This window comes from Carassius gibelio, chromosome A4 (assembly GCF_023724105.1).
Source record: "Carassius gibelio isolate Cgi1373 ecotype wild population from Czech Republic chromosome A4, carGib1.2-hapl.c, whole genome shotgun sequence".
NCBI classification, from domain to species: domain Eukaryota; kingdom Metazoa; phylum Chordata; class Actinopteri; order Cypriniformes; family Cyprinidae; genus Carassius; species Carassius gibelio.
Window position 1 is genome coordinate 26,881,090 of NC_068374.1, and position 26,348 is coordinate 26,907,437.

Sequence of the window (26,348 nt, forward strand, 5' to 3'; positions counted from 1 at the left end):
TACAAAACTGCAAAATCTGGACCTCCGATAAGCTGAGCTCATGTATAGTGACTTAGTTTATTTTGTTTTGTTTTTTGCATGCAGTTTTGGGGTTTATTGGAAAATTGTACCTTAATAAAAGATGGAATTAAAAAAATAGAAGATAAAATGGAAAAGAAAAAAATCAGCTTGTATATATATATATATATATATATATATATATATATATATATATATATTTATATATATATATATATATATATATATATATATATATGGTAAAATAATTGAAAAATTGGTGTGTACAGATTGAATTGCTGCCAGTGTACAAGTAATCAGTACTTATTTTTAAAGGATCCCATACTATTGAAAGAACTGTCATCTCTAAAGAAACTGACCTTTTTGTAATCAATGTGAGACTATGAATCAACAGAAATAAAACAGAGACAGATAACAAAACCAAACAGAATTCTGCTCATACATCCCTGGTTGACTTGCTACATTACTTCATACCTCAAATAAAAATCTGATACCTTTCAAAGATTTGACAACACTAACCTGGAAATGTAGCTCTTCCTCATAATAGTGCCCATAATATCAAGCTGTAAAAAAGGCATAAGAATTGTCCAGCCTGGTATTTTGACACACGGCTGATGGCAGATAGATCGTGAGAACAGATGAGGTCTTGTATACAGCAATGACAGGGACGCTGTTCTCGAAAGGATGTTCATCAGACAGAAATCAGTCTTGAAACACACACAAAGCATCCAAAAAGAGGGTGGACACATTTATGAAGGCAGACACTATAAATCCTGTCTTTTCATTGACAGCCCATAAATAATATTGCCCATGGTGTAAAATGGCTTTGAAATTGACCATAGTGTATATGGAACATAGTGACTTTGGAACTGTATTCATTTGGGTCAACACAACTTGAGCATTTATCATCATTATACCAAAGACGTATGCATTGATTATTGGCCATTTAAGATTGATTCCTCAGTGGCAAGCTTGTATTTAAATATCCTAAAATCTATTTGTTTTTAGTTTCTCCGTGCATGCAGAACAAGCACAAGGCCATGCTAACTCATTAAGATCTACCACTTCCTTCCACTATTCATTTAGTTAAATTGGATAATTGGAAAGAATCGACCCACTGGATGACCGGAGCATCTTTACTATCCCCAAGTAATTATATGTTAAACATTGAAACACTAAATCCTTAACATTAACCCAAAACACCACCATTGTTGCCTTAAAACAGTTCATTAGTTCGTCTCTCCCAAATACTTGATGCACCGGAGGGACTTTCCAAATGTTCCCACGGGCCTCTCATGTATGCCCCACTTTCTGCACTGAATTTAGGAAATGGCTCATGCAGTGCTAGTAAAGTTTTGTTAAATGAGCCAAACTATTTGAAAAACTATTTAAATGTTTAAAAAACAATCTGGGAGAAGAGTTTACCTCAAAGAAGAACACAAGCCTGGTTTGCATTTCAGCATTTTACAAACAAACGAGATTTAGATTCATCAAGATCTGAGCCGACTGCTGTCTTCAGGAATAAACACAAGACTATTACAGAAGATTGTTGTCTTTAGAAATGAATGGCTTGTGCTATTTTGCAAGTCTCCTCATTATTGGAGGCTTAATGTCCTGAAATGGGTATCCAATAAGGAAGACAAAAATCCAAAATGTATAGCGTTTGGAGTCCTTCAGGACCAGGATTGTGGATTGCATGAGGGGTCTGTCTGTGGCAGGCAAGCAGATGGAATATGGATGCAGTATGGGCCTGCAGGTGGAGCTGTGAGGCAGTGTTTTGAGACCTTTGCGTTCAGGAATATTGCAGTGAATCAAGTATACCGTGATTCCAACAAGTAGCCTACTTTACAGCAAAGTGGGAAAGATTGTCAGATTATTGGTAATTAAAGTTATGCAAAAATCAGCCAAAGGTCATAGACACCTGCTGGACTATATTTGATCTCTGCAGCGTAATTCTATGAAGCATCTGTAGAATTTTTATTGTAACTCCAAGAGTTCATATCCATTAGCATGTTCATTTTGTATAATTAACATCCTCACTTGCATTGATTTATTTACGAATCTCTTTATTTTTATTAATCGCGGATGGATAAAATAATGAGCGTAAATAAATGAGTTTAAAGCTAATCTCCTGACATAATGTTTGTATTACATGTTTACATCCTAATCTCCAAATCATCTTGTCGATTAGATATTCAAATCCGTAAACCATTCTGTCTGCAGTGTTATATTCACCAGTGTTTCCCCCAAATCCGTTCCACTGTGTAATGCGTGTATTATAGACACATTAAAAGACACTGGGGTGCAGCATATGCCTCATTCATGCCAGCCGCGCGCGCTGATTGCAGCCAATAAGATTTTACAATTAGCCCAATCAGCGGCCAGACTCGGGATGTCACTGCGGGCGAGAAGTCAGAAGGGTTTGTGAAACAAGTCGCTGTGTCTCACCGGAAAGCCACTGTCTCACGCCTCTCCTCTGGTTACTTGGGAGTCAGCTGCGAACCAGCAAACTCCGAGACAGCCTCTCTGACTGCAGCGCGCATTCGCACGGCGCGTTCCGTCCCTCATCTGCTGCACGCGGAATTCCAGTTGCCGTTTTAGCGCGCTTTAAATTCTGTCAAACAGCACGTCACGATGGAAACTATAGAGCGAGCGGCAGTTTTAACGGTCACCAGCACTTCGGCTTAGTCGTTGATGGGATTCTGCAGCTTGTCTGTCGCTTCTTCCTGAGGAGATTAAACGCGGAGGATCTTTTCGATAAATTTAAGTGTCTGTGATACTCGAGTGTTTTAAAACGGCGTCTGGCTGTATTTGTGGAGTGAGTTGGGATTCCTGTAAAGGTGTCTATCATCCGCAGTGTGAGCGCGACTGCGGCGGTGAGGTGAAATCCGCAGCAAGAACAGGTAAGCGCTTGACACGGGACAACCGTGGAACGGGATTGGCGTTTTACATATTGAACTTGTTATTTAACAGAATAATGCTTGGGGAAAGGTTATTTGTGCAGGTAAACGAGGCGTTTTACCTGCTATGTAGTATAAGGGCGTACTGTGAGGAGGGCAATGCAGCATCCGCACCCGTGCGTTACAGAATTGTGTGAGATTTTACTCCCTGGAGCTTTTACGTTTAAAACGGAGAATAGGATATGGGGACCGTTTTAACCTGCAAATTTAAAATACGCAGTTATTTATGAAAAGCACACAAGCACATACGACTCTTAAAGGGATAGTTCACCCAAAAATGATAAGTCTTGTCATCGTTTGCTCAACCTCATGTTGTTCCAAACCTCGTTTACTTTCTGGTTAGCAGATGTTTGGTATAATGACAGCCTCCTTCATCTGTCACTTTCATTATATGGTGACTGAGGCTGTCAATCATTAATATTGTGGCTAACATCATATCTTGTGTTCTACGGAAGAAAGTCATAAAGCTCGGAACAGAATGAGGTTGAGTAACGTTAAATGACAATTTTCAGTGTGGACTGATCTATGTCTATAATAGGTAGTCTACTTAAAGCGTTTAGACTATGTTGTTCAGTTTGTCTCCTCATACAAGGCTTAAGACGTGATTTATGATAGAAAGTGTAGCTGACGCATTTAGCATTCATTATTTTACGCACATGTTTCTCCGCAAAAGCGCTGTTTTGGAAACACTGTGCATGGCTGGCCAGAAATGAAACGCAATAAACAGCGTGCATGGGCCTGTTATTAAAAGTCTAAAGCAAAAAGAGCCCGTTACAGGCACGCGGCTGTACCGCGAGAGCGTTAACTAGAGAGCGCTACTTGCTCTTTGAGTCGCGTGCGCATTACCTGACTGCGCAGTGTGGGGAATGAGCGGCTATTATATGTGATCTATCACCAGCATTGTTTATGCTGGTCTATTTAAATGCACCGTTGCAATTAAGAATGGATCAAGAGTTTCCCTTAATTAACATGTTAAACCAGAGTTCGCTAATTAATCCTGTACTCCAATGGAGCCATTGCCTTGTGTCTCAGAGCAATACAACTGCAAACCCCTGTGGTTGCCTTAACACGTCATCTAACGCATGTTTCTGATGTTCAGTTTGTCCAGTGGACACATCTCCAGTCCTCTGCCCTCACAGCTTGAGCATCATCTTCAGTAACGCATCACTGCTGTTTGAAACCTTTTAACTGAAAGGTTATAGCTGACTTAAACGAAAACGGTGTTGTTATACTCCTCTTTTGTCAGCTGAGAGTGTGAGTCTGTGGGGTTTGTACTGGAGTCTAAAGTAATCAGAGGAGTTCACACACTTGTCCTGAGTGCTATTTCAGTAAGGATTCTATTCATATTGGGACTTCACAGATTGCACAGTCGCTGACTCTATCTGGAGGTTTCTGCGTATGAATTATGAATTATGAAGATTGTGTTAATGAAGTATTTAAGTTTTAGTGAACTGAATGGATTTTGTTCTCTTTAGAGACTGATAGGAAACAAAGCTTTTGTACTGTGAGTGTACATTGTGTCTACATTTGGCCAATTATGGCTTGCATTTTAATAGACTAAAGTAATAAGTGAATGCCAGTATGTGTGTGCATTTGCATGCACCTGCAAGGCAACGATATGGCCTCTTTTGTTTGTGCATCCGTTTGTTAAAAGTGTAGGTGTTGTTACCTCAGGAGTTGTATTATGTGGATGATTGTGTTAAGAACTCAATGCATTCTTTTGCCTCAGTGCCCCTGAGTTTCAAGGAGAAACGGCAAGTACCATCAGAGTGTGATAAAACATGAAACTTAATTATTTCAGTGTGTTCCAGTGGCGTTTCAGCCTTGAAAGCGTGACAGTCTGCCTGTCTTTCTACCCTGAGAGAGCTTTCAGAGACCTTAAACACAGTGCTATCAGCAAGGATGAATATAATGCTGACATTTTTTAAAAATATTTTTCTTCTTGGCCATAGTTAGAGATAGGCTTAGAGATGGATTGGAATATGGAATGCAGTGAATGAAAACATGGCATAATGATATGAGAGTGAGACTTAATAAAATATTAGAAATATAGCTGTTTGGATGAGAGTCCACTGGCTTGGGCTAAAATGTAAGAGTATCTTCACTTTTCAGTAGGTACTCAGAGCAGCTGACATGAGGATGAAAGACTATCTCTGTCTACATTTCCAAAGAAGAGCCGCCCCTTCTGTTCTTATTGGTTGCTGATTGGTTGGACCAGCTAATCAGGTTAAGGTTTTGCTTTCTTCCAAGACGCAGCATATGTATTTGAGTTTGTCTATTGCTCTGTTTTAATTACTGATTGATGCAGTTATGGTGAGAATAATGGCAATATAATGGCATCGTCTAATTAATAAAGCTGTGTAAACTGCATTATTACACTGCCAGTGGGATATGTACTATATCAAACATTATCTTTTTATTTATAGACTGTTTCAACGGCATCAACATAAACAAACGTTAATGCGCGTGAGCGCTTTTGGGGACCTAACTTAACTTCCGGTAGACTCCAAATAGAATCAATAACAACAGTCAAGTCCCTCTAGAGTAGATATTTTTTGATAACAAACAAAATATGTTTGCTGCGTGGATCAGGCGGACTTAATGAAAATGCTAATTCATTCTTTGCCAGCAGGAGATGTTTTAAAGCATAGACATAAAGCGCGAGAAATAGAGGTTTCCCCAGTAACAGCTGTAAACAAAGCAGAGCTGGTACACTCACACGCGTCTTTATCAGGCATATAACATGCAAGTCCTGCTTCAGAAATACAGCGATATAAAAACAACTGTGCCTCGTTTTGATATTTAAACATAAATGTAAGGAATTATTATTATTATTATTAAACGTGCAGTACGTTACGTAATGTTACGTTACTCGTGTTTATTTAACAAAGCCTTTTTGAAAATCGATCAGTTTTAAAATTGTGGCGAGTCTCCAGAAATAAATTAATGTATGGGAAACACATCCCGCAGCACAACCACCTGAGCCCAACTTCAGTTTACTCATCACCTTGACTTTAACTGCGTTTGTAGAAGGCACTGCAGCCAGACCGATATAACACAGACCGGAAGTTAACTTAGGTCCAGGCGCGTGCGCCCGATGAAACCGTCTATATAATATACTATATAGCAAATCTACTTGACTTTTTTTTTTTTATCTTTATTTTTTCTTTTTTGCTAAATTTAACTTCTATTTGTAAGCTCTTTACACAAAGTTTGATATACAAGTGCTTTTAACTTTATCTGCATAAATACAGTATACTGGTGCATAAATAATATTTCCAGTGTTTTTTTTGCTTGTATCGTCACAAAGTGTTAAGTATAATATCCAGATGCAGTAGCCAACATGAATCTAAGAGGAAGAAAAATCTGTTTTTGTAATCTTGTTGTGCTTAATGAGACTCTGCTTGACTGTTTTTCTCTACCGGCCTGTTGAAAATGTGCTTGTGTGTATGTGTGTGTGTGTTGGAATAAATGATCCATGTACTTAATCTTCTGTTATAACTGGGTTACTACAACAGTTTTTATAGCTTAGCAACAAACAAGCATTTTTCTATTTTGTTCTATGTATTTTACATGCAGTGTTTCTTTGGGAAATAAATTAACCTTGTACCTGGAAAGTGTTTGTTCTTTGCCAGAGCGAAAAGTTTATTTGCACCTTAAATATTTGTGTTAGGAACATAGAGAGACCGTTTCTTATTTCAGATCTGTTTATGAATATGCACATATGCTCATGTCATGAGTGGTTCTATGTGCAACTGAATGGGATTTTATGTAGGTAAACGTGTGAATTGCGAGTGACAGTTCTGTCTGCTTGTGACATCTTCAGAATAGACTCCTGCTGTGCATCTCCCATGTCCCACGTGTGTGCGTTGCTGATGTGTACGTGAGCACGTTTGTCTGTGTGGATAATGAGGAGAGAGTGATTTCCACCAGTGAGAAACTCTGCTTCCTGTCACCAGTGTTGCACACGTGAGCCCCATTACAAAACTGTGGGCTGGCCGTCTTTGAGTATATCTGCTTTTTTTTTTCAGCCCTCTGCTTTTGTCTTTTTTTTTTTTTACCACATAATCCTAGTTTACAGTGTTTCTGTTGGTTCCATGTGTAATTTTCACTAGCACCTCATTTGGGAATTTAGCAAGAGAAAGCATAGATTTTGACATTTATGTGGTGTTATTACTATAAGTACTAACTTATTTTGATGTTGCTGAGAACTGCAGCGCCAGAGCACAGGGCACACATTCGCCCCCTTGTTCGCTGTCGTCGTTCAGTTCTGCCTAATACAGATAGAAGTCGGCCTTATCAGATAGAAATGTTGAACAAATTAATTAAAAGGTATACAAAAAGTATTATAACAATTGCTAATATACGATTAGTAATAGAAAGGCAAACATTATACTTTCTCATTTGCCATTAGCATTCAGCAAATATGCATATCATTTAAACAAACCTTTAACTAATGTAAATTTTAATTTCACAAACTTTGCAGTAGGGCTGGGCGATATATCTAACGATATGATCATCTAGTCAGTAAATCCGGTTCCGTGATCACCACTAAATCGCCATCACCTGCTTTCAAATCAAGCAGCATTTAATAGATGGAGTCGTAGATCACTGACAAGCTATGCAATATCGCATTCATTCGTGCGAATTGAATACGGACAGGAGGAGAGGTTCGCTTCACTGGGGAAGTGCGATCAACTTTAAACTTGTGGTTTCAAACTATGTTTATTTATTCATGGAAAATGAGTGTTAACTTGGCTTTTATATGATTCCCAATGTACACAAACTTCCCAGATTACGAGTGCCCTGTTGGTTACAGTGTTAGTCATGCTACACTGCCATAAGGAACACCGAGCCGAGAATAATCAAAACAGTCTTTATTAATCCAACATAGTGGGTAACTCCAACATGGAGAAAAGGAGGAAAACGCATGTAAGTAACTGGTAAACCCGACAAAACTGAACTGAAAGGACTAGGGTTATAAAGGCAAGGCTAAGATATCGGCATCGGCTGTCAGAAAACCAATAACGGTCGACCACTAGTAACCCAAAAGTTCAATGTTCAAATCCTTGAACTAACACCAATGTGCACCTTAAGCCCTGTTCTCGCTGACATCATTTTGGGGCAGAAAAGCGACTGAAAGTCATTGGGTTTTCAATGAGAGTTGCTCGAAAGCCATGTCCAATGTTGTCTGTATTCTGAATGGTTTTATGCATAATGATTGTTTGCCTTGTTCATGATGGTACATTATGTGCTGCTGCAATTTGCTGTATGTTTAAGCGTTTTTTTTTTTCTGCAATTCATTTCAGCAACAAGAAAATTGATTCCTAGTCATATTGGTTTTTTTTTTTTTTAAATCTCATTTATGATCAGATTTTCAAAAGCTATGGCCCATTATGCAGCCCACCAATAATGTTAAGCCATCCAGTAGCCGGAATGCTGCTAGCAGCTGTCAGTGTAGCGTCAGTGTGAACAGGGATTTGGGACGTTCCAAATTTGAAACATTATTAAGATGAACTTGGTGATGTGACCTTTCCGAAGTGTAGTTTCAGTAATCTAAGAGAAGAAAGAGAGCAGAACAGAGTATTTCTGTAGCAGATCTTCCCATGGGTTAGGTCTGGAGGATTATATTGAAATCATCCCTCTATGATTGCTTTTGTAGTTGCCTCTGCTAAGCCATACGTGACGGGTAATAGATTAGTTTTGTTTCAGATGCATGAAATTATTTGAAATCTGCAGACAGGCATATGTATCTTATTCCTTTTGTAGTTGAACTCGCAATTTGAAACGTCCACCTTAAATCTCTGTTTTAAAGTGGCATCAGAGTGTCAGCAAATGTGTATGCGTTTTAAGCAAGTTTTCTTGTTTTTGCAAAGCGAGAGAAAAGATTGTGTAAGAAGATCATAATGATTCCATCTTCCACTGGTTTTACAACTCTTTTTATTTACCAGTTGTGTACAGGGTGTAAGCAACATTTATATTCCATCAAAATCCAAATGTCATTTGCTGTTAGGACAGTTCATTTTTCTTTTGAAGGAAATGTACTCCTGTTTTCAGTTGAGTCAATTTCCTGTTGACTTTGGTTTCAGTCTGTTTAGTGTTTGTCTGGGAGATGGACCATAGTATGTTTGTCTTTTGACGTTTATGCATTCTGGATTGCCAACGTTGATTTTAATTCCCCATAATCATTGGACTAGACAAACTAACATGTTTTTCACTCTTTTGATTTCTGCAGGCACAGGTGCATCCATTCAGCAAACTGCAACCATGTTGTGAATGTCTATACTATATAACAGATGCATTGAAGCTCAGAAGTGTGTAGTTGCATTTGTGTATAAAATCTGTGAATGTGTATGTGAGTTTCTTTCTCTGTGTACTGTGCAATAAGCATCTACGTTGTATCTGTAAGCTTTGGTCCCTCTGCCACCCACTCACGCATCTATATGTGTTCCCATGGAAACATGACTTTTTAGTTCCATTATCCCTCTTATTGTACCTCCCCCCACACAGATGTACACATACAAATCACAACTGCAGTGTGAGCTAGAGGGCGCCAGTGAGTCTTTCATCATGAGCATTGATCAAATTCAAGGGGAGTTATTAAACTTTCTCTTAAATCTGCATGGTTCATTTCGTTGCCCATTAAATAATCGAATTGGACATCGAATGATGAGTATTAAACTTCATTCATCCTTTATAGAAGTCCAGAAGTTTCAGGATTATGAGTGGTGTTGTATTTCCAAACATTACAGGGATGCAGACAAGACATTTCTCATGTTCATCCCCAGCAGCATTTTGTGCCCTTGCCATCCCACATTCTTCCAGCTCCTTCAAGATAAGCCTTTTCAAACCCTCATTGGACGCGCTTCACAAGTCATCTTATTTGGTGCGGTTAACATGAACGAAGGTGATATTAGAATCTTGTCAGAGCGATTCATGTCACTGCAGTGCTATGGAACAGAACATCCTCTTAGAGTAAAAAAGGAAGGTAAATGTGGTGAACACACAGGTTATTTCCACTTTTCCAGTGTCAGTGTGATTTAGTTTCTGGGGAGCGGTCATGCATGCTCACCAAGACCCCTTGGATTTACTCACACAAGAAATGTGACGCGGTTAAGCATGTAGAAAATCAAACTAAACAGCCTGACCAACTGCAGAGAGGGAAAGAAAAGAGGAATGGATTAAGTTTCCTTCATCCCAAACCACAGAAGCCCCTGCTGAAAATTCTCGAAAGCAGCCTTGCGTGTTTACGCCAAGGGCACTGACAAACAGAATGAGGGAGGAAGGTAAATAGAAAACAGAATGGAGTGCTATCTTCCTGTCCTGACTACTGCACACAGTTGAGGAGGAGAAGAGCACTGGCGTCAGGCCAGGCGGGGAAAGCTGGGTGCAGCGGCATCCGCTGCTCATTCAATGATAAAGTTGTGGCAAAAAGTTCAGGCAGTGATTACACAGGCAACCGTGGACCACATTTACATTTTGATTTGTATAAAATGCATATTAAAGGGGCTCATTTGAATATGTTTTTTTGTAACCACTTGCAACGCTTGAGTGGTGTATAATCTACCAGCGGTGGACAATAGCTCATTGTCTACTCACGCATATGGATGGAAGCGAGCACATAACTGTTAGCCCTCATCAAAGAAACTTCTGTGTGTCTCTTGTTCTTCATTATCTCTGCATATGACACCCATGACGGTTTGCCTCCAGGCCCTTACCAGTGTGTCATCTTCACTCACGCTGTATGCTCATGCAAACATCTGTGTCATTTGAATGGTGGTATTGAACATCAGTTTGACCAGGAAACCAAAGTGCAGACACCGTGATGGTTATGTGCTATTGCATTGCTTTTGCCTTTATGGATGCATCTAGACCATTGACCCTTGGAGTGGGAAGTAAAAGAAAGAAATAATGCATTTTTGAGTTTGAGGGAGAAATGAGTGAGTAATTTCTTGAGCTCTATGGTTGTCTGAATAACTTCGTAAGAATTGACATAAGCAGATATTGACTTTACTCGCAGTATGATTCCTCAAAAACCAGCTGTAATTATCACAATAGTGCGAATATAAACAGTCTTGAAATACAAGGTAAATTCATTTGTTTTGCATGGGGAGGAGAAATCCAATAAAATTCCATGCATGCAGAAATTGTTCCCTTGCTCTTAAATGCTCTTCTGCCTTGTGATTATACCAGCTGACTTTTTTTGACTTGTGTTGCTGATGTTATTTTAGTCATCTCTCTTGTCGTTCTAAGAATATACACACACAAGATGTTTTTTTGCCTTGCTAGAGGCACAATTTTAGTTGTTTTTCTTGACCTTTTGGGAAACCATCTCTATCTCTATTTTCTCTATGTCCATTCTTCCCTTTGGTCTTACAGTTAATGTTGAGGCGGTGATTTATCACTTGTGTGAGTCTGTAAGAAAATGGGTTTTCTCCAAGAAGAGGCGGAGCTGACAGATTCTTTAAAACTGTGCTTTTCAGCCTCGCTGGCTATTACAATGTGTTTCCAAGCTGTTGAAGTCAAGAATTGACTTCAATGGGGCAGTGATTTATTTTAGGCTTTGAATCTGCACACATCTGCCTTCAGAATGCTAGATTTAAAGGAAAAGCTACTGACAGGGTCTTATTGCAGTTCGGGTGTGTTAGAATTCACATTCATATTTACAACTTTATAATTTATTTATTTGTTTTTTGCTCCGTCCTCTGTGCTTCAACGTTCATCACTTCTGTCAGTGTTCATCACATTTGCCTACGTTCTATGTCTTCCACTGGACGCCACTCTCTCGTTAACGTGTGTGACAGGTAACAGAAGATAGAGGTTAAGGCTTATAAAGTTGTAAATATTAATATTTCCTTACACAAATGCATTGCTTTGCTTCAGAAGGCCTTTATTAACCCCCTGGAGTCATGTGGAGTTCTTTTAAAATGGATGGGTGCAACTTTTTGGACTTCAAATTTTGGGCTACCATCCACTCCCATTATGAAGCATGTATTAACCTGGACATTATTTAATATAACTTTGATTGTGTTCGTCTGAAAGAAGAATGTCATTATGCACCTAGAATGGCTTGATGGTGAGACTGAGTAGATCATGGGGTAATTTTCATTTTTGGATGAAATATCTCTTTAAGGAACACTGAGATGAATGTGCGTTTGTGTGTGGAGAATGGTAGGGTATAAGTTGGATTACCAATGTTGAATCCAGTTGTGTGTATCAGGCCCACAATCCCAAGATTATTTCATCCCCCTCACGCACACACATGAATTAAAAACACAGTTTAACGCTTTATAATAATCCGTTCTAAGCTTGTGATTTATCAGGCATTCATGTCTAAGAAGTTAATCTTGCAGGTCTGGTTCATCCAATGCTGTTTGAACTGTACTGATTGAGTATTAAAACCTTATTAGGGTGACCATATTTTAATATTCCAAAATGAGGACAGTGGGGGAGCAGAGTTCGTGGGTGGGGTTTCTCTTAAATGTATACGTAGCAAGTTTTTTTTGCGTGTGTGTGTGTGTGTGTGTGTGTGTGTGTGTGTTTGCTTTTTTTTGGTTTTTATAAAAAATAAAAACAAAACCAGTAGAAAGAATAGAGAATGCTAGTGTCCTTTTTTCTTTTATTAAAATAAAACAAGTCGTTAGAATAGAGAGTGTAAATGTTTGATGGTAAAAAATTTTTTTTTATAAAAACAAGCAGATACAATTTAAATTTGAATTATATTAGAGCGTGTTCGAGTTAAAGGGGTCAAATAGATATAAAAGAGAAAATGATTAAGGACTCCGATTTAGTTGAGCAGGTCATTCCACCAGCAGGGGACAGTTAATATAAAAGTCCATGAAGGTTTTATCATGGGTAGAATGCAAAATGTTTCAATAAGAGTATTTTTCAGTCAAATGTAATTTAGGCAATATTTCAAACCTTTAACCCATTTGGGAAAATCAGCCCATGGCAAAAGTTTAAAAGTAGCCCAATTCTGTAGAGAAAAAATTAGGACTTGGCATTCATGCATCCAACAAGAGTTGCAGTGGTCAAATTTGACTGATCACAGTTCAAAAATAAGGATAGATGACTGACAAGACCATGCTGGAGTATTTGCTGCTCAGCAGATCCTGAACTCATTGACAAATATCTGATCTTTTAAGATGTGCTCCCTTTACACTGAATGCTTTTGTTTGCGAAAGTGAAAAGCTCAAATGCTAATTCAAAAGGGACTTAAATCCTGAGAGTGGCTCCCTGATGCAGCAAAATTATATTCAATATTAGAATGTTTAAAGTAGTAAAAACGAAAATTGCGGAAGCGAAATGCATGTTGTGGGAGCAGGCGGCAGTGGTCAGAGATTCAGCGGGAGCGAGATTAAGAAAACCACCAAATCCTGGACATTTTGGGCAAATAAGTAATCCCCAGTAGTACTAAGGTTTTTTTTTTTTTTTCTTTTTTTCTTTTTTTTTTTTTTTTTTTTAGATGGGTCATCTCCAGTTCAGCTTTTGGAGCATGGCTTTAACAATGCCAAGGTCATACATACCCTGCTTTGGAAAAGTGTTGGCAAAATGAATGTGAATGTCTCCAACATCTTAATGTGGACTGAGTAGGCTATTAGTTTTGGAGATCATATCAGCCGTTTTTTTTTTTTTACATTTCCTTAACGCATCATTATTCAGCTCAGTTTGCCTTTAAGCTAAAACTGTTGGTTCCATAGAAAGGAAAAAGCTAGGAACCTAAGGAGTTGCTAATGTAGGGCCAGCTGTTGCCATCTACTCACATTGATTATTACAGACAAAACTATGCTCAAGTCAGCTGAATCTTTCCTTTTAGCTGATGATATGTGGCGTGCAATGATGACAGTCAGATCCCACCTCCAGCTGGCCCAGCACACATCAGCAGTGTATTAGAGACTCTGCTGTGTGGGAAATGAACTTTTATGTTCTCTGATTTATTACCCGCATCAGTGGCCCTGAAACACCCCACGATTGCTTTGAGGAAAGCTGAAGGGAAAAGGCTTCAGTCTGGGTGAGAAATCAAATCCACACCCCACATCGATCCCCACCACACACATCATCGTTGTCCCTCACTGCTGCTGCTCGTGTGTATGCTAAGGCGTGTTTCTCTATGTGTGTATTTAGTTATGTCAGCAATGTCACTTTAAACTAACTTGAATTCGTGGCCTAGTGATTAGAGAGTTTGACTCCTAACCCTAGGGTTGTGGGTTTGAGTCTCGGGCCGGCAATACCACGACTGAGGGACCCTTGAACAAGGCATCGAACCCCCAGCTGCTCCCTTGGTGCCACAGCATGAATGGCTGCCCACTGCTCCGGGTGTGGGTTCACAGTGTGTGTGTTCACTGCTCTGTGTGTGTTCACTTTGGATGGGTTAAATTCAGAGCACATTCTGAGTATGGGACGCCATACTTGGCTGAATGTCACATCACTTTAAATTGATTAAAAAAAAAAAAACTATATAAGTGTGTGTTTGTTTGTTTTCTTTATTGGCAATATTTCACATTGGTTAATCTTTCTCTTATCACGTGCAATTCAAAAGCTTACAGCTCAGCTAAAATATATATTTGCTGTAGCGGTGCAGATTCAGCAGCACTGCTCTGAAACACTAGTGTGCTGAATATATTTGCAATGGAAGTGGCTAACATTTTGAATGAAGGTGCTGAACTGTGCATTTGTCTCTCAGCAAGTGTTGGGATCATAAGACATCCTCTTAAACACTGAGAGGTGACCTCTCATGAATGCCATTGAAAACCAATCAAATTGTGTGGAAAAAAAGGTTCACAGTTAGCAGAGAAATAAAAAAACAGAGAATTCAGTAGAGGGCACATAAAAGTTTCAGTATGCAGCTGTAACGTGGTGTGACTGACCAAAGAAATGAATTGAGCTGCCCTCATCTTACATGTGGAGGTGAAGAGAGAATGAGGGAATGTGTTGAGACTCATGAATAGTAGACCTTCAGGTGAAAGTGGAAAGACCTGATTTGCCTACAAGCTCTGAATATCTTCTCTAAAGGCATTCGGGAGTTAAAAACTGGAAACCCCTTGTTTACTTTTTCAAGAGTAGTGATAGACCAGTATATCAATGAGGTAATTAAGTTTGCCAATATTTGTTCATTTACTACTTTATTTTAGTTTAACATTACTAATGTTGTGTAAAAGTGTTCTTTTAATATGTATTTTTTTTTTGGTGTTTCTTGTATAAATTCATTATTGACGTGGTTGTTTGGTCCAGCTTTGATAATGCACAGAATTCCTTAAGGAATTAAGTGTTTAACTCTGATGTCAGACAGGCTTGTTTCGTCTCACATCAGTGTATTTTTACACAGTTGTATGTATTTGATAATCTGTGTCTACTTTTGGGCTGCTTGCTCGTCTTTTGTAATCTGGATTAATGTCTAATGAAGAAAAGGAATATTTAAATTTTTTTTAATTAATATTAATTTTTTTTTTTTTTGTGTTCTGCAGAAGAAATCAATACAGTTTTGCAATGACACTACGGTTGGTAAATGATGAACGAATAGTCATTTTTGGATGAGCTGTCACTTAAATGTAAATATCACTTACCCATCCAATCATAACCAGGTCTTGAACATTGCAAACTACTTTGTGTCTTCCTGAGACATTGGTTAATTGAATATAAGACCTAATTCATTTATAGTAATGAGTGACAAATAAGACATTTGTTTATGTGGTGAGCTGGGCATGGCAAACAGCAACAGGAAGCAGCTTGGAGTCTAACAGGATAATGACAATGAAGATCAGTAGCTCTTCAATAGACCTCTTAACAGTATCAAAACAAAATCTTTATCTGAAGAGATAACATTCAGTGCAGTCAACACCAATGATCCTGGGTATCAGCACAGACAGAGCAGGTGGATAAAGTGGGAAAGTGAAGGTATGTTTATGTGCTTTTATGCATGATTGAGTGTGCATCTTTATCTGATTTTTCATCATTTCCATGTGTGTCTGTGTGAAGTGTGGGTTAGCCAGTACAACAGGCCGCAGTATCTTTTTATGGTCTACAGGAGACACGTGCCCCCTCAAGGCAGAAAGCACCTCTGACAAACACGTTTTCATCTTAGAGGAAGACCCTGACTCTTTTGATAAAGGTGTGAGAATGGAGAAAAATTTATTTTTGTGCAAAAGAGAATGGAAGTGATTTGTGTATGTGTGAGTGAGGGAGAGGAAGATGGATGGAAAGTGTCTGACAGAGTCTGTTTGAACCGAGAGCTGCTGTGGAGGATTACAGTCCCTCTGATCAGAGCGAGGCAGGAAATAGAAAGAAGGAAATGGGAGAGAGAGCAAGGACAGGCAGATGTCAACATGTCTCTCAGATCCACTGGATTTGTCTGACCAGCGTTTGGTCTCAATCCATTGATTTGAAATGCCACGATTCAGGGAGAGCTGAAGTTTTGATTTAATTCTGTAAATAACATCAGACATCAAACGCACATCAGTTCATGACAAGTACAATAATATAATAATTCAAATGAGAGTTCAATGCACTAGTGCTAATGTCACTTTGACTTTCGCATGAAAAGTTTCCAGTAGCATCACAGAAAGGAGACACTACTATTTGGTCATTAATTTACATACAAAAATATAGTGTTGTATTTATATTTTTGGTGTTCTGCTGTTTAATTTGATGGAGGGCTGGACGATATGGTAAAAAAAATATTTCAGAACGCTTGACTGTTGAATAAAAAAAAAATAGTAACAATTCAACTTTAAAATGCTACTAAAACATGATTCAAGTAACTTTTTCTTAATTAACATTCTTGGTTAAAAATAATTATATTTCAGGTGGACCACACAGGAAGTTGTCAACATGATGTAAAATGTTAAACCAATCACTTGTTAAATATCTTCGCAAATAAAGTTGCATGAACTAAAATTACATCTTTTGCAAACTTGTCTTCTAAATATTTGTTCAGAAATAATACAAGGAAAATGCTTTAAAAAAATCTCAGAAGTCAAGGTTATTCAAATTCAAAAAGACTAAAGGTATGAGTTCAATCTTCCTGCGTTTTCCCCTATTCCACAGCCCGTGTCACATCTTTGTCAACACAAAAGAGCATTCTGTGTGAAGGGCACCTAGTGATATATTCTTCTTCTGGTCCTTCAGTTAATCACGTGCGCTGACTTGCGGTTGGATCCTTCTTTTCTCTTGACTGTTAACATTGGCATATTGACAAAGTGTCTACTTCTAATGTTTGGTAATATTTATATTCAAAATCGTGATTCCTCGATTTATATATAAAAAATATAATCGTTATGAAACATTCAATTCTAATTAGTCAATAAATCATCCTCTCATCCTCCTCATCCCTTCATCCTCTGGGAGGGCTGTAGATAATTAAAAACCCTTATCTGTATCTGCTCGTTTGTAAACATAACTCCTTTTCTTCGTAGCGTCCTTCTGTCCCCTTTCCTTCATACCCACATCAGGGATGAATCCCTCCATCTGTCCATAGAGGGATGGGGAGCGCAGGCTATGCTAATGAAAGTGGAACAGGAGGATGTGTGCGTGAGCTTCTGTGTGTATGCGTGAGTTCGCCTGTGTGGGTGTCAAGGAGTATGAGATTTTGTAACGTGCTGCAATCAAAGTTGAATTACACTGTTCTGAGACAATGCTCTTAGATCAGGGAGGATAAATTTGAGATTCTTCAGATGCCCTTGGCCCCCCATCCCCTCCCACACACATCTGATGAAATTCAAGGTTGAGTGTTTGCAAAGGCTGGAAAGGCTCCAGTCAAACAGTCTGGTCTTAGGTGAATTTAGTTGCTTATTTGTTGCCTTTTTTTTGGACCGTTGTCAATAAATGCCGCCAGCAGGCCTCTTAGACCTTCACCTGACCTCATTTGACACTCAGATGGCCTGAAGTTTAGCTTGAAATGCAAAAAAGTTACATGAAAATAGAGAGTCTACCACTGCCAGCACCAACCCACTCAACTTGAATCCAGGATTTAAGCAGCCTGGTGTCAACTCAGTTTGCTATCCTGAAGCCCAGTGTGGAGCGTATGGCACTTGGCAATTGCTGGACATTTTAGCCACAAGGCCATGGATGAGACCGGCTTGATACAGCAGATTCAATCTGAGATTTTTGAAGGCAACATATGCATGCAAATGCTCTCATAATAATGCTTAAGAAATCTTTTCACCACAATTTGAAATGTTGACCGTTTTGTTTCATTTAGTTCAGAATGGAGTGAAATCAATACTGTCTTTTTGTTTTCTTTAGCACAAATTTCTTTCCAGTTCTGTAGTCCAGTCTTCAGGGGCTTTCAAAAATGCATTTATGCAACTGACTCCCAGCAATAACAAGAATCGTGTAATTGTGTTACTCTGATTATTTTTACTGGTTTTCTGGAAGCACGAAAAAAATGAATCAAGTGAGACTTCAATGTCGCAGTTGTATTCTAGAAAGAATTGGAATGAGAAGCATGAATATCCAATTATTTATCAAGTGGACACACACACACAGCTTAAACCCTAAATGTGCCGTTTCCTCACATTCCCAGAGATGTTGCTTGTGTTGTGGTATTAAACACAAATTTATTAGCAGTCTTTGATGTTTCTGCTCTGCATGTGGTCTCCAGTCCATGTATATATGTGTGTGTGTGTGTGTGCTGCAAGCTTTCCAGCAGAAGAACTGGTTGTCATTTGGCAACATGCTGGACTGTTGGTCGGTCTGGAGGTCAACTCATGTTTCTTGTTCAAGATATTGGGAATGCTGTATCCAGTCCAACTGGCAATCTCCTAAAGCAACCTATGGGAAGATGCTAGAATTATAAACCTCTGCTTTTGGATGACCTTACAGATTTGCTGACCCTAAAGCACAGTGCTAGATGCGCTTTTAAATGTTTTACCACCATGGATTGGCATGGATACTTGCTCTTAACATCTAACCATGCACAGAATAAGCCTTTATAAAACCAAGCTGTTTATTATTTTACAATAATTTGATATCTTAATTTTTTAGAGAGTTGTTGGAGCCATATCCTAATGGTTAGTAAATATGCTACTGGTCCTTTGATTCATGGTATTCAAGTGGAAGATGTAGTTGTATATGTAGTCCTGATCCCATATTTCCCTATAGTTTAGAGCTTCTGCATGTGATTGTTTTATGGGAAGGATGTTGATTAATCTTTTGGCTATTATTTGAACCCTTTAAGGAGTCAAGGGGTCATAATTTGTTTCGAATACAAGACCACCTTTACAAGACCAACATTTCCTCATGCATGTTTTTTTTTTCATCTGCTCACATCTCTATTTTCTCCCACTTTAAATGTAATTGCTATTAAATGATACCTGCTATAGTGTTTTGAAGTGGTTCTTTGCTAGACTTTTCTATCAGAGAACATTATCCCCCACTGCTCAGATTACACACACTACTATTTCCAACCATTCTCTTCCATACATGCGAACACAGCTGCTGCAGGACCGTTCTCATGCAGAATGGAGAGTGTACCGAACTCCTCATTACTCCCCTATGCCTCTGAATGTGCTAATACTCCTCCCCTAGTGCGTCTATGCTTTCTGTTTCAATGGCTAATCATTACTGTGGAGTCCTTATCCTTCACTCTGTATAACTTCTTAATGCCCACTTCAACAGCTAGGCAGTGATTTACACATCTACTTTGAACCTCAGCCAGCTTAGCATACCACTACTAACTAGATCTACAGCTAAAAATACTGTTTATATACAAGACTCTGTTGTGCATTGTTCAGACTTTTAGCATTTGTACTGCTCAACAATACAGACTACAGAGTCAAATGTTACATATTTAAGTATAAGTATAATAAGCAAACTATTGTTTTTTTGTGCCTTGTTTGTTGTGCAGCCATTAGCAATTCCTTCTAATTGGCCCTGTGGTCCAACACTACTAAGACATTGCAGGCATGAATGTGAGCTCAGCCACTCCTTCAGCTGTGTCAGCAGGTAAACTGCATTGGAAAGATGGAAGAAAATTGGCAAAGCATGCAAATTGCATACTGAGAGGAAAGTCAATTAGAGGGCCAGAGGTCCGGCTGTGAGGTGGGGCACAGGCAGAGAAATTGTGCCCATCCTAACTGTTCGCTCCTGGGGCAAATGCATTATCCCATTGAGAATGGCATCCATTCATGCCAACTGTGCGAGCCCCTAGAGTTCCCTTTTCCACCTGTCTTTCTCTTTCTAATTACTCATGTGCTTTTAAAATGGCAGGAAAACTGTCATATGGTTTTAATAATTTGTCTTCCTTTCTCCTTCTCTGAGAATCTTTTGTGGAGGATACAGTGAATTGTGGTATGCAGTTTCATTGCTGTCAAAGCTAATGCTAATATCTTTAATGCTAAAAAAATTTCTGTTCTTTCTGTCTGTGCAGGTACAGAATGTCCCCAACTCCATGAGAAGCCTAAATACTGATACAGAGCACAGGTAACAAGAAGTGGACAGAGACACTTTTCCCGTAAGGCAACAGGGCAATGGCTTCCCACAACAGGAAATGGAACTGTCTCAATTTTTCTTGCTGCATCATTGTTCTGCTGGTTTCCCTCGTGGCTACGAGGCCACAACAGCCTTCAGTGGCATCCAGAGTACATAAGGAATACAGCACATTCCAGGTGGAAAACCCTGAATGGACCTTAAACCATCTTGCGGTGGACCACAGAAATGGGAATGTGTACCTTGGGGCTGTGAACCGCATTTACAAACTCTCACCTGAGTTGGATGTACAGGTGTCACATCAGACCGGTCCAGATGAGGATAACCGGAACTGCTACCCGCCACGTATAGTGCAGCCTTGTAGCGAACCACTCGCGTTAACCAACAACGTCAATAAGATGCTGCTTATGGACTACCGTGAGAACCGGCTGTTAGCTTGCGGGAGCTTGTACCAGGGTATTTGCAAACTCCTTCGTCTGGACGATCTCTTTAAGCTTGGAGAGCCCTTCCATAAAAAAGAGCACTACCTCTCTGGCGTCAATGAGAGTGGCTCCGTTTTTGGGGTCATTGTGTCTTACGGCGACGCTTCACCTGATAAGCTGTTCGTGGCCACAGCTGTCGATGGAAGGCCTGAGTACTTCCCGACGATATCCAGTCGTAAGCTCACTCATAACTCTGAGGAGGATGGGATGTTCGCCTACGTCTTCCATGATGAATTTGTTGCCTCTATGATTAAAATCCCATCGGATACATTCACGGTGGTACCAGACTTTGATATCTATTACATATATGGGTTTAGCAGTGGAAATTTTGTGTATTTTCTCACATTACAACCTGAAATGGGAGGAGGCCCAACTACTGGGTCGTCCGCAGCTGGGCGTGAACAGGTGTACACTTCCAAACTAGTGCGACTTTGCAAGGATGACACTGCGTTTAATTCATACGTTGAGGTTCCTCTTGGCTGTGTTAAGGGTGGGGTTGAGTATCGCCTCTTGCAGGCGGCCTACCTGTCTAAGGCAGGTACCATTCTGGCACGTTCGCTGGGCATAGGACCGGATGATGACATTCTTTATGCTGTGTTCTCTAAAGGACAAAAAAGGAGGCCCAAGGAGTCATCTCAGGAGTCAGCTCTATGCGTGTTCACTCTGAAAAAAATTAATGAAAGAATCAAAGACCGGCTACAGTCATGCTATAAAGGAGAGGGAACTCTGGATCTTGCCTGGCTCAAAGTTAAAGACATCTCATGCAGCAGCGCAGTGAGTACATTCAGCACACCCCTGCTTACCTGCCATTAGCAGAAAAATTCTACTTGTGACAGTAAATATAATAATACTCTATGACTGACGATGATTGATGTGAACACCGCTATTACATTCAGAGCTAGTCATCAAGTTTTTTTTTTTTTTTTAAACGAGACCATTCAAGTTTTTACCAAAGCTAGAGCTAATTTTGGTCTGATAAAGGCACATGTATGAGGTAGTACCCAGCAATACAATACCACTTTTGATCAGTTACCACTGACTGTGCTTAAAGCAAATCTTTTTACAACACAGGACAAGGTATCGAAATAAAGTGACATTTTTAATGGTTCCCTGGAAACGGACCGTTTTGAGAGCATAAATCTTGTATTTTAAAGTGTGGATGTTTGGGTTAAATGAATCGGAGAAGTTGTCTTTCCAATTTCAGTCTGAATTGTGATACCAATATTTAAAGAAGGATAATGATATTTTATCTTGCACTAGATCTGATCACTATATCTGTATAATGTTTTTGAATATAACTTTTTTTTTTACCCATTTTTCTACTTTGTATTTCTCTTTAATTAATTCTCACTGCAGTGATTATATAATTGCTTATATTTTGGTTACCAACTTATGGCCGGTTCCAAGTAAAATAACTAATTTGATCCAGTAGTTTTTTCCTCTGTTCCACAAAATAAGGTTAAAATGTTTGTCACTTGTCTAAAACATCTCTTCTTAGCTAGAATTCTCAGTGGGGGTTCAGTTTTTCTAGACCCTTTTGATAAAACGCATCCCAGCTGTAAAAATTTGAAACCGCTTTACTCAAAGAATCAAACTATTATTATAATAACACTTTATTGAATTCCAGCTAGGGAGTAAACAAATTATTACCTCACATACCGCTCCGCACCAGACCCAACAAATTCTTGCTCCTTTCAGAAACATCAGTACTGGTTGAATTGAGTCCGGTCAGCTACTACAGCAATAGAATGAGCTGTTCAGGCATTTATAAGAAAGATTCCATGGTAATAACACAAACTATTCCTTTGAAGTACCTTGGAGTATCAGTTAAATACCATATGAACACGATGGTATATGTCATCATATGATTTTACCATTACTGTTCCATGTACTGCCACTGTATCTTTTTTAAGTTGGTAAATGAGGTAACATGAGGGTTTCTGCATAAAGGGTGCAATTTTTGTCAAGTTTTTCCTGATGTGGAGAGGATATGTGTGTGAACTGAGGTGGAAGTGAAAATGACACACACACACACACACACTTGAAGGCACTCACACACAAGAATAAATGTGAAACAGACTGTGAGAGATTGCTGTCGTGATAAGTGTACGGCTAGTGAGGAAGGAAGGGAGTTATGTTGAGGAATGGTGCCATTTTTGCATGTGCTGCAGTATGGCCACGGCAGCATAAATTAAAGAGAGAGCGTCACAGTGAGGAGAGAGAGATGGATGGCCTGTGTCTCCTCCTCCGGTAACTATGGCTACTAGCTCCTCATTTAAAATCCAGGCAACTGTTTGATTGGGGAAGAAGAAAAAAACAAGTGAGCTCAAACACATTATATCTGTGACTGATAAATGCTTTGTTACTGTTTATATTATCTTCTCCGGGAGCTGTTAGATCTCACACACAAATATAAACACAGAAATACACAAACACATGAATACACAGGCTTAATAAAGACAACATAAAATTAACATTTCTCCTGTTTACTTTAATAAATATCCATGGTCTGTTATTCTGAAGAACACTGTATTTCATCAAAATTGGGGATACACATTATATATATATTTTTTTTTTTATATATATATATATTTTTTTAATTTAGCTATTGATATTTGATCAAAATCCAATTTATTAAATTTTTTATAAAATCTTAAACTTAATTTTTTTTGTTGTAAATGTATAATGTGATGTCCAAATTCACTCATGGAATTTATTTTTAATTTCTTTGTTTATTATTAATTTATTTAGACAAAAATGTATAATATTAATATTGACAAATTAAAATGGTTTTGTTAAATGTCATGCCTGATAACCAATAATATCCATATCAGTGTTTTATATTTATAACATATTTATTTGTAAAACTTTTTGATATTTATGCAGTTGTGTATTTGTTTTTATAATGCGTAATAGTTATAATATTTATGCTTAAAATGTTCCGACTTGCTCCATGTAATGAGCTGTCATGTCTGGAGATTTAACCAAGACTATGGTTGAGGAGCAAAATAACCTTCAATTACATCGTAACAGTTTCCATTTTTTTTTGTGTGGTACTATTCCTGATGGATAGAACTGAGCCTCATCCTATATTTACTTGCCACAGAATATTTTGTGCCACCTGAAAACACGGTACATTATGAAAGTTGAATGCATTGTGAATGCTGTTTCATGTTGTCTTTCACAGTGAGCAGACTACATTAGGTATGAAGCAGCTTCCAAACACCCACAGGCAGAAGGAACAAGGGCACGATTGCGCTGACTCACCCATGAATAAAAGGACCCGCTCATTGACTGATAAATTCAGACACATGTGTTTCTGTAAAACACCCACAAATATATTTGAAAGTGTCCCAGGGCAAAAAAGAATGACAAATCTTTCAGGCTTTTCTGTGACTGAAATTAAATGATCTTGGGCTGTGGAATCTGTGCTCAATGGGACTGTGTTGACAAGATAAAAAGTAGGGAATGACAGGAGTGAGAAAATGGCACATGAACCTGCTATCTTAGTGGGGGAGATGGATGTTTTGCTAATAACACTCGGATGATTTTACAAGAATTGCAGTTGTTGGTCTCAGATGGGTTTGTGTTTTCAATAATGCATGAAAAACTCACTGCTGCCGAGTTAGAATATTGCTGGAATATTACACGTCATAATTTACTGAGGGCACCGAACGTATACAAGCTTCTCAAGACAAACCCATGAAGCAAGAAAGATAGAAAAATGAAAATACCTGGTAGCGACTCAGTAGCTTTTTGGCTTTCCTGATATGAAAGTCTAATTAAGTACGCAGAGAAGCGCAGTGAGATCAAGCAAGCCCTACTTCATGAATGTGAAGATAACATTCTCTCAATATTCAGCCCTCTGCAAACATTATGACATGATAGTAATGCAGGTCCTGTGAAGATATGAAAGTGATGTATATCTTAATATCCTCTCTGTGCCCTCTGCAAACGATAAGGATATTATGCTGTGAAAATCATAGCATAATGTAAGCCTGGCTCATATGAGATATATCTCTAGTTCTGTCCAAAATTCAGGTCTTTACTAGCAGTCATCGTGATGTGTCATGTGCAGACTAATGACATAGAAGAAAAGCTTTTATTTTAGATGTATATCAAAAATAATATAGATAAAATATATGAACTATGATGTAATGTTGCTGAGACCCAACAATAAAAATATTTGTCATGAATTCCATAACTATTTGAATGCTTTAATGGCGTTTCATGTGTTTTATAACATAAATGTACTAGAGGGATGTCTGTGATGTGATGCATCGGATGTTTAAGATGAGCATGTCAAGTTTACACAAAACTGTAAAACACATCCTGAAGGCACCTTTGTTCTGTAGCACTGTCTGTCTGTCTTAAACTTAAGATTTGTCCTCCACAAGCAGCTTTTTCCGTCTCTCTTTTTTTATTTAAATTGATGGCTTGTCACATTACCATAGTTTTACTCTAGAAATAACTAGTAGCTAAGGTTACCATGGTAAATGTAGTGTGTGTATGTGTCATAAATTTGCAGAGGCAGCAGCAGTACTCTGTACTCTGCCAGCTCTTTCTAGCTCTCTGTTGCTCTCTTCTCTCATGGTGTGTGTTTTCCCAGTTAATAAACCGACGCTCAGCCCTACTGCTCATTAGGGCAGTCCGACTGCATGAAGGGGCACTGTTAATGTCAAACATGACACGTACACAGACACACACTCACAAAAGAAAGGGTGTGCATTTCACCATGTGAGACAGAGTAGCCATCTTCATCAGTTCATTAAAACAGACTTAGACATCATCTTTTTAGATGGTGATAATGAAGTCATCTCTCACGCACATACACAGAGGTGTGCATGTCACACACAGTGGTCATTCGGTCACCCTCATTAAGAAGAGACTGTGCTCCTTTGAAATATGTTCCATTACATGTGATATGAGCTCTTAATTATGTCCCATGCCCATATGGTGCCTTCTTTTGCCCCCCCCCCCCCCCATTTTTCTACTTATTTACGTAATATTTATTATTATTATTATTAATATATATATAACATGAGAATATAAACCCCACCCCAACGGTTGAAAAAAATGATATAATTTGCCCAATACATTTGCATTCCTGAGATTTGAAGACAGGCCCATGTTCTCTTAATCCCAAATCCAGGGTTCGATAAGTCACACTCACAGCTTTACTCCCACAGGGTTACAACTGACAGCTGTGTGCTGCTATTTAAAGATCAGACACACCAAAGGGGAATCTGAATGCAGAGGCAGAGATCTGTAGCTCAAGACTAGCTCAAGACTATTGTAGCTTTGGTTCCCTTTACATGTGCCTTTTGGGCACAGACAGATAAGTGTTTAAACCTGGACAACAAAAGGCATTTTAATTTATTTTTTATTTTTTTTAAATGTATGGGGTTGATTGTTATTATTTATTTTTTTATTTATTTTGACTGGAACATCATTGACAGCCATG

The 26,348-nt window shown here is 38.7% G+C and overlaps 1 protein-coding gene across 2 annotated transcripts in view; it reads left to right on the plus strand.

Moving 5' to 3' along the window:
- Positions 1 to 2,404: 2,404 nt before the first annotated feature.
- Positions 2,405 to 26,348, plus strand: part of LOC127975324 (plexin-A4) — a 180,209-nt gene continuing 156,265 nt past the window's right edge. Inside the window, exons 1-2 of one of the 2 annotated variants that reach the window (XM_052579295.1) lie at positions 2,405 to 2,921; positions 20,344 to 21,658. In XM_052579295.1, the coding sequence (XP_052435255.1) occupies positions 20,444 to 21,658 (1,215 nt within the window). In that variant the 5' untranslated portion in view covers positions 2,405 to 2,921; positions 20,344 to 20,443. The remainder of the gene's footprint in view (positions 2,922 to 20,343; positions 21,659 to 26,348) is intronic. The other variant, XM_052579286.1, reaches the window with a different exon arrangement.